This window comes from Tiliqua scincoides, chromosome 3 (assembly GCF_035046505.1).
Source record: "Tiliqua scincoides isolate rTilSci1 chromosome 3, rTilSci1.hap2, whole genome shotgun sequence".
NCBI lineage: Eukaryota > Metazoa > Chordata > Lepidosauria > Squamata > Scincidae > Tiliqua > Tiliqua scincoides.
In genome coordinates, this window is record NC_089823.1 from 132,832,358 (window position 1) to 132,847,327 (window position 14,970).

Genomic DNA, 14,970 nt, shown 5'->3' on the forward strand with positions numbered 1-14,970 from the left:
ACCTCTGGTGTAGGACATCTGTGGCAATACCATCACCGTCTTCCTCATACCAATACATATTTCATGTAAATTTTTTTCTTAGGCAAGTGCTTCCTGGCTCATCATCCTCCATTCAAATTGTAGTATGTGTGGCAGCAATGTTCAGAAGACACTCCCTTGCCATTGTGTGAACCCCCCCCCCTTCGGCTCTGCACTCCTGTTCCTCCCCCAGGCTGGAATGTACATCTACCTGCTCATTTTGAAAAGCGAGGAATAAGCAGCCGCCTCGTTACTTCCGCCAGCAACTGCGGAGGACCACGATCTGGTCCTATTGGCTTGAATTCGCCGGTTACTCATTGATCATCCCTTAAATCTGGCAGCTTCGGGGGGGGGGGAGAAGGTGTATGCTACCTGAGGCGCTCCAAGGGCCCGGGGCAATGCAGTCGCGTCTGGCAGCGGGGCTGCTGGGGAAGCACCAGCAGTGACCCGCGACCTTGCAGGACGCTGTGCAACAGGGAGTGCCCGCCACGCGGTGCCGGCGCTGCAGTGCAAGGTGGACGCCTGCCTGGCAAGGGCCTCTCCCCGCCCCCGCGGGACTCCTGGCCTCGCCGCCGCCGCTGCTGCCGTCACTCCCCCCTCCCCGTTGCAGCCCCTGCCTTGATGTCACACGTGCGGCTCCGGCGCCGCCGCCCTCCGCCCGCCCCTCCCCGCCTTCCCTCCGCGTTCCGGCAGGCTCCTGGGCGCGCGCTAATTGCCTGGCTCCGGGCTGCTTCGCACCCGCCATTGGCTGCCGTCGCGGGCGAGGCAGGAGCCGCCGAGCCGGAGCCCCGCGTCCTCGCCAGGCGGAGGCAGCCTCGCAGCCCGCGGCCAGCATGATCGGCGTGAACAGCATCAACAGCAGCGGCAGCGCCGGGCGCCTCCGCTCGCGCTCGATGTGCTCGGTGCGCTACGGGCGCAATTGCCGCGGCATGGAGACCTTCTGCTACGGCTGGCCGCAGCGCTCGCGCACCCTCAAGCCCGTGCTCTACACCGACCTGGTGGTCAGCCGCCTGCAGAGCCGCAGGAAGAAGAAGCAGCAGCCGGTAAGGGCGAGGGGGCGCCGCCTGCGCCACAGGCTGCCCGGCTCTGCGACGCCCTGGCGGCTGGGCGCGTCACGCCTGACGCTGCCCGTCAGCAGAGGCGCCCTGGACGGCACTCGGGGAGCTGCCGGCGCGCCCCGTCGCGCCTGCTCTCCGCGACCTCCGCCATCAGCTTGGCAACGCGCACGCCTTGCAGACATGGCATCCGGCAGCCCACACGCACCTGCCAGCCCTACCTGTGCGAGGATCGCTTGGCGCAAGGCTGCAGGCGCGTCTCGCAGGCACTGGGGGGCGTTAAGTTGGCTGGATGGAAAGGATGGTGGCTGCGATCCTGTGCGCGCTTTCTCGGGAGCCGGTCCCATTCAACTCAGTGGGGCTTACTTCTAAGCAGACGTGCATAGGATCGGGAGCTCTGGGCCCACTCCTGTCCAACTTTCCAGCACCGGGGCAGCCTCAAAGCAGCCCTGAGGTAAGGGAACACATGTTCCCTCTGTGACCACGTGCAGTTCATTCCCCATTGGCACAGCCCTGGAAAATTGGATAGGATTGGGCCCTATGTCGGTTGGGAAGGAAAAAAGACCATTCCGAGCAGCAGATTTAGGGCCAAATCCTAGCCAACTTTCCAGCCCTGGTAGCAGTGCCAATGGGGTGTGCGCTATCACCTCTGCTGGAAGGGTAGTTACAGAGGCCTCCGCAAAGTAAGGGAACATTTGTTCCCTTGCCCCCAGACTGCATTGCAGCTGCACCAGCACTGCAAAGTTGGATAGGATTGGGTCCTTAGAGAAATTTACCATTTTGCATTTTGTGCCTGTCCTGGATATGCTAATTGATTGCTGTCCTTGAGTTAGGTTGGAGTGCTGCCTAATAAGACTGCCTAGCTAGCATCCCTAACGTCTAGTCATCTACCTCTTGCTGTTAGTGGATTTGGGTTTTGCATTCTGTCCGCATGCAAGGGCAGAGGTCACTTATGCATCAAGATTACTGAAAGATAAAGGTCTCTTTTCAATATAGTATTTGGCATACAGGCTAAGTGTCAAGAGCTTTCCAGGCTGGTAATTCCTGGGCAAAAGTGTGTGGTTTACTTTGGAGAGAAGGATTTTGGTATCCTGAGATGAAATTGGGGGATGATTCCTCTTTTCCTTGGAATCAAGGAAGTAGACGTTTGTACTGCCAGGATTGGGTTCTGCTGCCTGTATATATGTAGCTCAGCTTTCTGAGTTGCAGACCAAGAGGTTTTCTGAAGAAATGCTGCAATTAGGGTTTTTTCTCCCTTGTACACCTCCCCTTTCTGGGTTAGGACACTTCTAAATGAGGTGTTTAGTCTGGTAGTGTCACACTTTGTTTATGGGGAGGCATCTTCACATGATGTCATATTTCACCTATTGCCTTCTTGTATTTTTCCAATACTTAAATTGTCACATTTGTTTATTAACATAGGAAGTTCAGCTGTTTTTGTTTTTGTTTGTTTTGTAATAGTGGTAGAGCAGCAGAGTGACCACCAGTTAGCACTAATGTTTTTTTTCTTTCTTTCCTGAGAGTTACATGCTCAGATAGAACAGATGTGGGAGAGCTAAAAGGGAGAAGGTTAATCTCCTAGATCTCGGAAGCACATTTATCTACTACTGCAGTGAGGGAGGAATGTTGCAATTCAACATGCGACTGCAGGTAGAAAAGCAGCAGCTTGCTGGTGCTGCAAGACGCACATTTGAAAATGCCCTTGGTGTATTTTTTTTGCTTCTGGTCAGGAGCTGAAGCTGTTTGCTCCCATGCAGTGTGCCAGCATGCAACCAGACTTGCCACCTGCTGCTCCCAGCAGTCATTAGAAATGTGCATGGAGCAAAAACTGGCCCACTCCACTCCCAGCAGTGTTCATAAGACCACCATCGCTGCTGAGAGTTGCTAAGAAAGACCACACCCCAAGAAGATCCATTTGACAGACTGCGCTGCATAGGGTGAGACTGCAAGCAGTACATTCAGCAGGGTGACAGGCTGCTTCCTACTTGTGTAGGAAACCTCCCATCCTGGGCTCAGTGACGTACAATATTTATTTTATTTAGGGTCAAATCCTGTGCAACTGTGCAGCCCAACTGATGCAGCCGTTCCAATGGGGTGTGCTTTGCATCCTGTGGTGGTGGTTGGGCAGTCATGGAAACCTTCTCAAGACACAGGGACATTTATTCCCTTACCTTGGGGCTGCATTGCGGCTGCGTCAGCTCTGGGAAGTTGGATAGGATTGGGCCCTTATTGTATTTTTAGACTAATTTATTTTCAGTGCAGTCAGGTTCCCCATGGAAAGATTTTAACAGAACAAATCAAAGAGGCCTTGAATTCTAAAGAGCGCAATATGGAGTTTCCTGATGGGGAGCAGGGCTACTCTCTGGGGCAGACCCACTTGCCTCCAAAGGCTCTCTTTTGTCTGGGGCCTCTGGCACCAGCTCGGGATTCAAACAATGAAGCATAGAGCTGCAGTCCTGCTCATGCATGTGTGTCCTTAATCCTCTGAATCAGTTCAGGTCTGCAACCCCAGGGCAGATTGTTCTTTTGGGGTGGGGGAAGCAAGCTCTCTTTAACTCCTTCTTTTTTGATTGATGTTTGGGGCCAGGCTAGTCTTCCCTTTACTGTGATGCTGTCCTAGGAGGAAAGGTGTGCAACTCCCTAGTGCAGTGGTTCTCACACATTTAGCACCAGGACCCACTTTTTAGAATGAGAATCTGTCATAACCCACCGGAGGTGATGTCATGACCAGAAGTGACATCATCAAACAGGAAAATTTTTAACTATCCTCAGCTGCAATACTACCCACACTTACCTAGGAGTCGTTTACTATCATTGTTAAAAGAATATACATAGTAGCTTGTTAAAAGTACAGGTCTGTAACATTTCCCCAAACGCAGTCACATCCCAGGGTAGCATCAAGTCTAGTATATTAAAAATAAAATATTGAAATGAATGGGAACTCACCTGAAATTGGCTCGCGACCCACCTAGTGGGTCCTGACCCACAGTTTGAGAAACACTGCCCTAGTGCCCCTTAGTTCTTTTGTAGAGGACAGAAAGTGCTTCTTTTCCATCCTGTGAGGAGGAAGAAGTCAAAATAGCAGTTCCAGAGGAAAACATCAGAGCTTGTTTTGCTGTCAGTTCACTTGAGGCGGTGGTGAATGGGACACCCATTCACCCCACCTGAATGGGGGTGAATGGAGGATTGTTCAGAATGAGTCGGTCCTGTTCTTGCTCTTGAGAGCATGTCTTCCTCCACCCATGATAGCTGGTCATTGCATTCACCCAGAGTTTTGTGGGGAGACAGAGGCGCAGGCAGTAAGATTCTCTGAGGGAATGGGGAGGGAGGCAAAGAGAAAAGCCCTCCCTACTGTTAACCTAGGTCTTTCTCTGTTCTGATGGCTGTGAGAAGACATATAGCAGAAAGGGAAGTGACACCCATTCTCTGCATTTGTTTTAGAGGCATCTTCTTTCTAAGAAGTTGTATGCCACAGGCAACTGTCTGCTAGCTAAATGATGTACTGCATTAGATTCAGCTTCCTATTTTAATCCCAGCTCAGTTCCCCATTCACCCCAAATCAGCCTGTTACATAGGAGAGAGATCAGAGGGGGAATATGATAGCTTCCTAATTCTGGGAGTCAGCTGGTGGGTGGATAGAAAAAGAACTCCTTCTATTCAACAGTTCTCCCTTGGGTTCAGGAACTTAATGATTTGCAGTTGATAGTTCACCCTATGTCTTGCGAGGGAGGATGTCTCTTTGATTCCTCTTCTAACATACATTTTCAAGTGGTATATTTTCCTGCTTTGCTTTTTGAAGACTATTAGAGTGTTAAAACTAGCCCCACAGCCGGCTGATGAGTTGCCAGACTCTGAAGTTTCCTAGACCCAGACCCTTGGAACAGACTGTTCCTTTCCCTGTGGATTTTGGAATGACTTTTCCCAGCTCAGGGATGGGCAGTTCCAGAAAAGCTCCCCAAAATGGTGTTCTTGTTCCTCACCGAAGATGAAGACAGATTCTTGACTGACTCAAGTAGAAAAATGAGACAATTTTTCATAAAGTTCCTAAAATGTCAGCAATTAGAGCAGCTTCTATTAACTGTGTTTTTGGCAGAATGGCTGTTTTCTGAGCAAGAGACATGCCAAGTGAAATTCCCCTAAACCTCTAAATTGTCATGAAAGGGGGTTTGTAAGTGAATCTAAACTGCTGGCATCATGAATAGTTCCAGGTTAGGCTGCATGAAATTCACATTCAATCATAGTAGGAGCAGTGGAGTGAGGTTTAACATCTTATTGAATCACTGTAAAGCAGAACAGCGTTCTAGAGTTCATTTAGTTACTGCTCAAATTTTAGGGGAGAAGTTACTTGAGGTATTACTTAAAGGTGCGCTAATGGATGAGGAGAGAGTCATGCTCCCTGCACTAAGGGAATAGTTTTGGTTCTTTCTGTCCCCCTGTCTGTCTTGGACAATTGGCTCATTCAGCCTAGATCAGTGGTTTTCAACTTGTCAAGAGCTATGATCAACATTTCCTGTAATTTTTACAGGGAGCGTGTAGAGCTGTACAAGCAAGGCGCAAGTATAGAGCACTAGGAAATGATATCATTGCCAAGCTTCTAGAGCATCCTGAAAGAAGCTGTGAGGCACTCCAATTTCAGCTGCAGAGTTTGGGGGGAATGCTGGCTGGGAGCCACCTCCAAACCCAACCTGCTACTGCAGGGGTGTCCAAAGTTTTTGACAGGAGGGCCACATCATCTCTCTGACACTGTGTTGGGGGCCAGGGGGGGGGAAGAATTAATTTGCATTTAAACTTTGAATAAATTTACATAAACGAATATATTAAAGATGAACTTATATGAATGTATGAAGGTCTTGTAATAGCTCAAGGCCTATAAAAGGCTTTGCACAAAGCAAGGCTGACCTTTCCTTTGCTGCTGCTAATGCATCACAGGCGTGAAACAGCAAGCAGTGGAGGGAGCCCTCATCCCATAGCTCACGCAAGAGGTCAAACAGTTGCCCTCACGCTGAGAGCAGATGTGTTGGGCCAGTGAGGGCTCCAGCAAGTCTGTGGAGGGCCAGAGGCTCATTGGAGACTGGGAGGTCCCTGAGGGCCGCATTGGGAGTTCTTCATTGGGAGCCGCAAGTGGCTCCAGGGCCGGGGTTTGGGCACCCCTGTGCTACTGCATATGAGATCCATCTTCAAGAGGCCATCAGGAAAGGGAGGTAGCAAATGAATATCCATGGTTCTTTTTCTTTGTGGTCTCTATCTAGTCACATGTAGTGGAGTTCTGTAAACATGCAGGGCCAGCAATGGAACCTGCTGGAACTTAGTTAAATGTTAAGAACATAAGAACATAAGGAACCTTCTCTGCATGTATTTTGGTTACATGTTCTGTATTTTGGTTGTATGTTCTGTCCCTGGTTTCTAGTGGGGAAGATCCCATGCATTCAAGGGTGGGAAGAACACACAATCCCTCAGTTCCTTTGACAATGGCTCCCTAAGATCCAGTTGCAGAGCTTTCCTCTGTTGCAGTGTCCAAGCGCCACTGATTTTTGAGAGTGATATTAAGAACATAAGTAGAGGCCCCCCTAGATCAGGCCCACCAGATGACTTTATCTCACAGTGACCCACCAGGTGATTCAAGGAGCGCATAAGACAACACGGTACCACTTCCTTGCATTTTGACTGTGAGCCATGTTGATGTCCCCATGTTGACACATCTGTGGTTATTGTTCTGGATGGTGTGTTGGGATGGAAGGGATGCTCCTGAAAAGATGGTTAGAAGAGCTCATCACTCTAAGGAACATAGGATTTGGTATGGAAAGATTGGCAGTTTGTGTTGGCAGTGCACTTAAGACCTGAATACGGATAGGAACTACTGTATGTTTGTAGAGGTATCCTGTGTAGATGTGCCAGTGAGATGCCTGCTGTTGTAGATGACACATGATCTAAAAGTTGCTGGATCAGGCGAAGGTTGGAACAGTTGATGAATGCTGTGTCTGCACAGGTGGCCTCTTGAAGAACTTTAGTTACAGGTAAGCAACCTGTGCTTTTCCTGCTCAGTGGTAGCCAATCGGTTTGTGCAGTGTGGGCAGAGAGTGTCATGGCAACAGTGCGCAATAACTCTTGAATGATGGAGAATGAGAGAAGAAAAAAGGCACAACAGAGAGACTGCCACAGCAAGGGAGGACAGGCAGATGGGTGGAGGACTGAGATGATTCACCAAAGATTAGGGGATTTGGCCAAAGCAATCTATCCAGAGCCAAAGTCTCCACCAGCACAACCTCCTCTAGGACCCCCAGCTGTTCAGGCATTGGAGACCTAAGCCCAATGGGGTGGGCAGGCATTAGGTCTCACCCAATGGGGTGAGACCTAAGCTTCAGTGGGGTGGGCAGGCATTCACAGAAGCCTCCTCAAGGTAGGGGAACATTTGTTCCCCTACCTTTGGGTTGCATTGCAGTTGCACCGGTGCTGAAAAGTGGGATAGGATTGGGCCCTTTGTCATTTATTTTAGTTTTGAAAAGGGTGAACACTTCATTGCTGTAATTCATTGAAAATCAAATAGTGATGTGCGACTGCATCCTCTTGACGTTGCTGCATGATGGAGCCACAGGCTAGGTCTGTGCCAGACGAACCTTGAGCCTTCCCCTGTTCCCCCTTGAGCTGATTCTGGGTAGAAACATAGGATCTTCAACTGGCCAGTGGTGATGCCTTCCTTATCTGCAAGGAAAACAATGTAAATGTTGTCCAGAGTAAGTGCTTGACCAGAGGCGACTGATGCTTGGCTGCAGTTCCATTGTTTCCTTTCTGGTTTGGGAGAGGTACATCACAAATGGGCAGCAAGTGCTGGAACAAAATGTGCAACCTCTCAATCCAGTCACCTCTTTTTATAGGCTTTGGGAGTCTCAAGATTCTACCTTTCCTACTGGCCGTTCTAATGGAGAAAAACCGTAATTCAGCAACGGTCAGGTGTTGGAAGATTTCAGCAGGATGCCAGTGTTTTCAGTGTGGCCCACTTCTCTACCTGGTTCAGATATTGGTCACACACATTGTAGGTTCACATTGTACAATAAACATTTTAGGTTCAATGTTCCACTGTGCAATTTACAGAGGTCATGGTGATGAGGTTGTACAGGTGAACTGAACCAAGAAAGCTCCCTACTGTGTATAAATCAGGTTTTCCCATTAGGGTGAAGGGAACCCATTCCCCTGGGTTTTATTACTTGCGGCTGGGAGATCTCTCCGCTAAGAAACTTGGGGGATTCCAGCTGTGCTTAAACTCATTTTTTATTATTTCTCTGCAATGAGGCAGGACCCTGTGCAGGAAGTTTCTCATTTTGCACTTTGTCACTCTTTCGCACTGATTGGATCAGAAATGTTGGATCATTCTAACCTACTCAGATCTTTTAACAAGTTGAAAGTGGGACACTGGGACCATCCTGTAAGAGAAGGTCAGCACAATTTTCCAAACCTTTTTCTGTGAAAGGTTCTGTCCTCCACTCCTGTCCTTGAGAACACTGTACTCTGGTCTCTGGTTTGGTTCATTTTTTAATTATTATTATTATTTTGAGTTGTGGAAACCAATCACCTACATTGAGACCCCCATGCCGCAGAACTCCACTGAGAAGATGGAAATTAATGCATCTGAGGCTGAGGTGTGTATCTCAGTGAGAGGAGGACAGAAGGCAGGCCATCTCCATTCAAGCATATTAAAACAGCTGGCACATTAAAATGATCTCTTAAAAATCAATTAAATTTTGTCATTCTGGAAAAGAGCTAAAGAGCTAAATGTGTATCTGTGTTCTTGAAAGGAAGCAATCTGGACCTGTTGGTTAGCTTAGAACAAGTAATAGCCTCAAGGACAAATATTTAAGGGAAGTCTAAATAATGAATTGGGCATATGCCAGTAGATCATGCCAGATTAATCTGATACCATGTTTGAGAGGATAACTAGTTTTCTGAATAAAGGACAAGGCAGTAAATCTTAGTCTGCCTGGGCTCCAGTGAAGCACAGAAAACTATACCATTGGGAATTATTACGACAGTGGAAATAATGGGCCTCAGACACATATATCATAAAGGGACTGGACCCAGCCCCCAAATCACCTTAATCCAGACTCTTGTGACCTTACTGAATTTTAATCAAGGTTTGGCAACCGTTCTGCTCGGTTTTAGGTAAAATTTGCTTCCAAATGCTATGACTTCGCATTGCAATGTTAATCTGTTTTGTATATCATATGCCTTGACAGGTAGACAAACAAAGCTGAGACGCTGTCTACTTCACATCCACCTGGATTGGCTTGCTACCTCATAATTCCAGAAAGTGAAAGGCCCATTGCCGGTTTGCCTTTTGTGAAAAAATAAGGGAATTGTGTATTTGGTTGCATAGCAATTGTACAGGCATCTTCTGATGCTTTCAGTTAGCCAGTATGGACGCTTGTATGGTTATCTAGAAACCACATATGTAATTTCATTTTGCCTCCTTTTCCCACTTAAGTATTACTAGTTTAACCAGCATGCACTTGGCTGGAAAGTTACGTAGCTGCCAGAGCTGCAGTGTTGGGCCATCCGCTTACCTGTCACAGGCCACGCTTTGTATAAAAGGCCAGTTGCACATGGAATGCTCTAGCTTTGTTTTGTATGGTGGTGTTGTTTTTTTTTGTATGGTTTTTGTATGGAGCCAGAAAAAGCATAATAAATTGCATGAATATCAGAGATACATGGTTACTCTACTGGAACGGGTGAGGAGACATCAAAATTGCATGGGGCCTTGTTCATTGCAGATTTATGGTCTGTCAAAGGCCTTCCACTTCTCTGGAAGTCTAGACCAGTGATTTTTTTTTTTTTTAACCAGTGTACAGTGGTTTTACAGTGATGGAAAATAAAGGATTTTTTTTTTGGGGGGGGGGGGTTTATTTATAAGTAGAGCCACTGGGGAATGTGAGCTCCCCACCAGCAGTGTGGTGTTCCTTGTCAAGTGTCAAAAAATTCATAGTGTGCCTTGATAACTTTAGCACCATGTCAGTGTGCCATGAGATGAAAAAGCTGAAAATTGCTGACCTGGCCCTTTAAGGTATGGGAGGTCTTTGCCTCCACTTTCAGACTGACTCTTGGCCACATTTCCAATTTCATTGTTTGAACTCCTATGCAGAAGCTTCTCCTGATCTCCAGTAGATGGAGATAGTATATTGTAGGCATCCATGGTAGTCGGAGAGAATGAGATATGTATATTAGGGTGCAATCCTAACCCACTTTCCTGCACTGACATAAGGGCAATGCAGCTTCGAGGGAAGGGAACAAACATTCCCTTATTTTGAGGAGGCCTCCATGAGTGCCACCCAACTGCAGGATGCAGCACACGTCCTACTGGCACAGCTGTGCCAATGCTGGAAAGTTAGTTAGGGTTTGGGCCTTAATTATATAGCCCTTTATTAATTTTGTAACTCAGATATTTTAAGCAACTAGACACAAGACCTTAACTCTGGGAACTATTATTGTATTCTCCTTTAAGTGAAATAAAATGGTTGTATGAGCATTTCAGTGCTGCACTTTGTCACAGGTCAGAGCTAAACAAGTTTGTGGCATAGTCCCTAGCAGAAACAGTAGCTCACTTGAACAGTGAAAGTATTTGTTATTAAGAGGCTCATTAACACTATGTTCTAAAAGTAGTGCTTGGACTTGCTATTTTGGAGAATATCTGGACAAATCTAAGGTGGTTTCTGTAAGAGGGTCCATCTCTTGTTAAGGAACAGTGGGGTTGGGAGAAAGAAAAAGAGGATGTGAGATCCCATTTAAAAGAAGAGTACTTAGGACTCTTATAACACTACTGTGCTGTGATCTTCACAACAACTTGATTTTTGATTTGATTAAGTCTCAGAAGTTTACTGGAATCATTCTGTGTCAGCATATCCTTCACAAAGTCCTTGCGTCAGTTGCTTAGATGGTCTTTGCTGGACACTTTGGCAATGATCCAGAAGAGTTAACTGTGCATACACCCACTTAATTTTAGTAGAATTTAAGTGTGCATAAAAATGCCTTTGTATACAGTTAAATTTCCCTCTGGAGGCAGTGGGGAGGGGAGCCTTGATTCAGCCATGTCGGGGAAAGAGAATCCTTGGAGAAGTCAGACTGACCAAGGGGATTAGTGCACCCCGTTCTTGCTTCCTACTTTCCCTTTACTGGACCAGCAGCTGAATGGGGAAAAAGTCTTGGTAGTCTGTATTTGCTGCCACCATACCAGTCTGCAGAGATGGTAGAGGAACACAAAGAAACTCCACCCAGGAAAGCACTGAACCTCATGGTTGGATATTAAAAATCAAACCCAAGTAGTGTCCGCAGGACAAACAAACATGACAGTCCACTGATTTGTCACCCATGAACATGGGCCAGGCACGCAAAGAGTTAAAATGTAATTAGTTTTAATAAACTAGTCTAAAGTCTAAACAAAAAAAGAATAATGTGGGTAAAGAAAATTGGGCAGTAAAAGTGCAAGCAGGTATATGAAATTGCCTGAGCTTGGCTGGAAAGCACCTAGAAAACGTTTCACTAAAGGGATGCTACTTGTCTGAGCCCACTACACCCCTCCTACACACACACACACACACACACACACACACACACACACACACACACACAATATTCTATTAGACCTGGGAAAGTTTGTACAAGGCTGGAATGGATTTACAAACCCCGAAAACAACACAGTCCTTACATTAAGGCAATCCTAACTAGATAGGATTAAACTACTTGCATTGCTCAAGGAATGCCCAGTCATTGCACTCACAGGTGAGCAAGTGGATGCTTCTCTCTGAACTTCCAACCAATGGGTCACTCAGATGACTGATGGAGAATACCACCCACTCCCTGTGGACTGTGAAAATTACTGTATAACTTTGTGTTGGTACTTTGAAAGAGACTGCCCTCAAGCCAGAGTTATGCAGGAACTGAAGGCTCTTCATGAATGAGCTCCAACTTGTAGAATATGGCAAATAATGCCATATTTGTTAGCATTTGCAGGATTCTGTCAATTGGGAAAGCCTGGGCAGCTCCTCTTAATGCTATTTAGCAGTTTGGGGTGGCTCTGCTCATAGTTCCTCTCACTTCTTGCCCATCTGCCTCTGCACCCATGTCCCCACAATACTGTCTGAATCCTAATCACTGTTCTTTAGTTTGTGGCAAGAAGAGTGAAAGAAGAAATCATTTTAAAAAAATTCTGCAGCTTGTTCCAGTATCTGCATTTGCTTATTTTTTTTAAAATGTAAGTTCCATAAGAAATGCCTTATTAGATCAGGCCAAATTCCACCAGGCGCCTGCTGGGAGTGCAAAAAAAGGCATAAGGTGATCCTCACCAATTGTTTGCTGATGGCACTGGGAGGACTGTCACTGTACACACGGCTATCATGGTGACATTGATTTGTAAAGGAAATCAATGAAGCTATTGAATGTCACCACATCTTGTGCTAGCAAGCAGCATGTGTTAATTACATGCTGTGTAATGGATAGTTCTAGTATTGGCAGTTGGCATGAGTGAGCATCTGACAGGACCAATATGTCAGCAAGAGGGCCCACCACTGACAAGGTAATTACTGGTGCTGCCATCCCACCCTTCTCATCACTTACTCATATGCAGGCCATATACAAGAGTGCATCTGGGGCTATCCCTGCTTTCTTACTTCTAGGGAGTGCTTCATTCAGTTCTCTTAGCCAATATTGGGAAGATATCTTAGAAAGTATTTGATGAGAGATGTTATCAAATGCTTTTTCAAAAAGCCTATTACGTCTGCCTTCGTGAGATCTATGAAGGCTATAAAGAGTGGCTGTCGTCGTTCCCTGCATTTCTCCTGCAGTTGTCTAAGGGAGAATACCATATCAGTGGTGGACCTGTTGGCTCAGAATCCGCACTGCGATTCTGGATAGATGCTCTCTGCAAAGTTCCAAACAAGACAGTCCTGGAACATGCTGGAATCCCTAGCATGTATGCACTGCTGAAACAGAGATGCCTGCGTTGGCTCAGTCATGTCGTGAGAATGGATGATGGCCGGATCCCAAAGGATCTCCTCTATGGAGAACTCGTGCAAGGAAAGTGCCCTACAGGTAGACCACAGCTGTGATACAAGGACATCTGCAAGAGGGATCTGAAGGCCTTAGGAGTGGACCTCAACAAGTGGGAAACCCTGGCCTCTGAGCGGCCCGCTTGGAGGCAGGCTGTGCAGCATGGCCTTTCCCAGTTTGAAGAGACACTTGGCCAACAGTCTGAGGCTAAGAGGCAAAGAAGGAAGGCCCATAGCCAGGGAGACAGACCAGGGACAGACTGCACTTGCTCCCAGTGTGGAAGGGATTGTCGCTCCCGAATTGGCCTTTTCAGCCACACTAGACGCTGTTCCAGAACCACCTTTCAGAGCGCGATACCATAGTCTTCCGAGACTGAAGGTTGCCAACATGATTACGTCTGCTAGATTGCCGTTGTCTCACACTTGCTGACAAAGAATTGTAAAGAAAAACTGGTGGGTTCAAAACTATTATTTGCAGAATCCATGCTGATTCTTCCTGAGCATGACTGGCCCAACTGTATGCTTAGCAACTCTATCCTTGGTTAAACTTTCCAGCAATTTACCTGGAACAGAGTGAAGATGATTAGTCTGTAATTTTCTGTGTCTGAAGTCAGTTGTTGTAGTTATTCAGATGTGGATGTCTCTAGCATATTGTAATAGGTCCCCCTTGCTGTGCCTCTTTCCAAGGAGGTAGGCTGATATTGTGAAGGGTGGTGTCTTTAGGTTGGCAGGTCTTTAGCAAGTGGCTGGTTGATGCTCAGTGTGAGTTTATTAAAGACTGCTTCATTGTCTCTTGGGAGTCCCAGGATTCTTCTCCAGGCCCCTTCTCTGCCTTTGGCTTCCACAACTCTCTTGACTTCCTCACTAAATCCTATGAAAGGGAGTTTTTCCACTTTGGCCTGCAGCTGGTGGATTTGAGGGTCTTCTTTGCCCTCCTAATGTGTCCTGGGTAAAAGTCTCAAGCCTTGGTTTTGGGATTGCAAAGGGCTGAAAATAGGTTGGAGCTCCTAGGGGCAGGGGGTATGTAGTCAGTGTAGTCAGACCACCTTGTAGTCAGTGACCAACCATAGCTGGGGACGAATGGCTTCCTCGTTCCTTCACCTGATCCCACCCTTCATGGTCTTTAACCTTCATTTTCTTCCTTGTGTCCGCTTCTGGATCAGTTTCCCCCTCCTACTTGCTTCTGTCCACTGGCCGGCCTCCAGAATTTGGAAAAAAATTCAGTTTTTAAAGGAAGCTCTTCTGCCTTGTGTAAAAAGGGCTTCTTTGCCTCTGCTGCTCAACTATGACATCTTTTTTGGATTGTATATATTTTAGTTGCACTTTTATTATAGTAATTTTAAACAACCTTTGATCCTTCTGAAAGGACATGATCCTTTTGACTCTCTCCCTTTCAGCTCCTGTAACTAATCCCCTCTAATTACTGTGTTGCACTTTTTGAGCAACTTTCACTTATGTGTGTATTGACTGTGATAGCATTGTGGTCATTGTTTCCAAGTGGTTGGACAAATCTCTTATCTTTCACTAGCTTGTAGGAACTGTTTAGGATTAAATCCTGGGTTGCCTCTGCCCTTGTCTGTGTCATGTGAATAATTTTCCAGTTTTAAAGTCAATAATTTATTGTATCTAGAAATAGTGTCTCCTCAATTTGTCTGATAATACTGATTTTTTTTTTCCTTTTTAAAATCTCTGCAGGCCCTGTATAGCTCAATCAAGAATGAAAAACTACAGTGGGCTATGTGAGTACCCCTATTTATTGGTAATAGTAAGAGCCCTTATCTGAACAGCCGCTTAATGTCTCCTTTATGTTGAGCTAAACATATTGCTCTGTTGCTTGCAACCAGATTTTGCCCCTCATTCCGCTTTCA

At 46.6% G+C, this 14,970-nt stretch overlaps 1 protein-coding gene across 1 annotated transcript in view; it reads left to right on the top strand.

Moving 5' to 3' along the window:
- PSD (pleckstrin and Sec7 domain containing) overlaps window positions 1-14,970 on the top strand; it is an 86,247-nt gene that overhangs the window by 45,120 nt on the left and 26,157 nt on the right. The window contains exon 10 of the mRNA XM_066618981.1: window positions 14,798-14,841. Within this exon, the coding sequence (XP_066475078.1) occupies window positions 14,798-14,841 (44 nt within the window). The remainder of the gene's footprint in view (window positions 1-14,797; window positions 14,842-14,970) is intronic.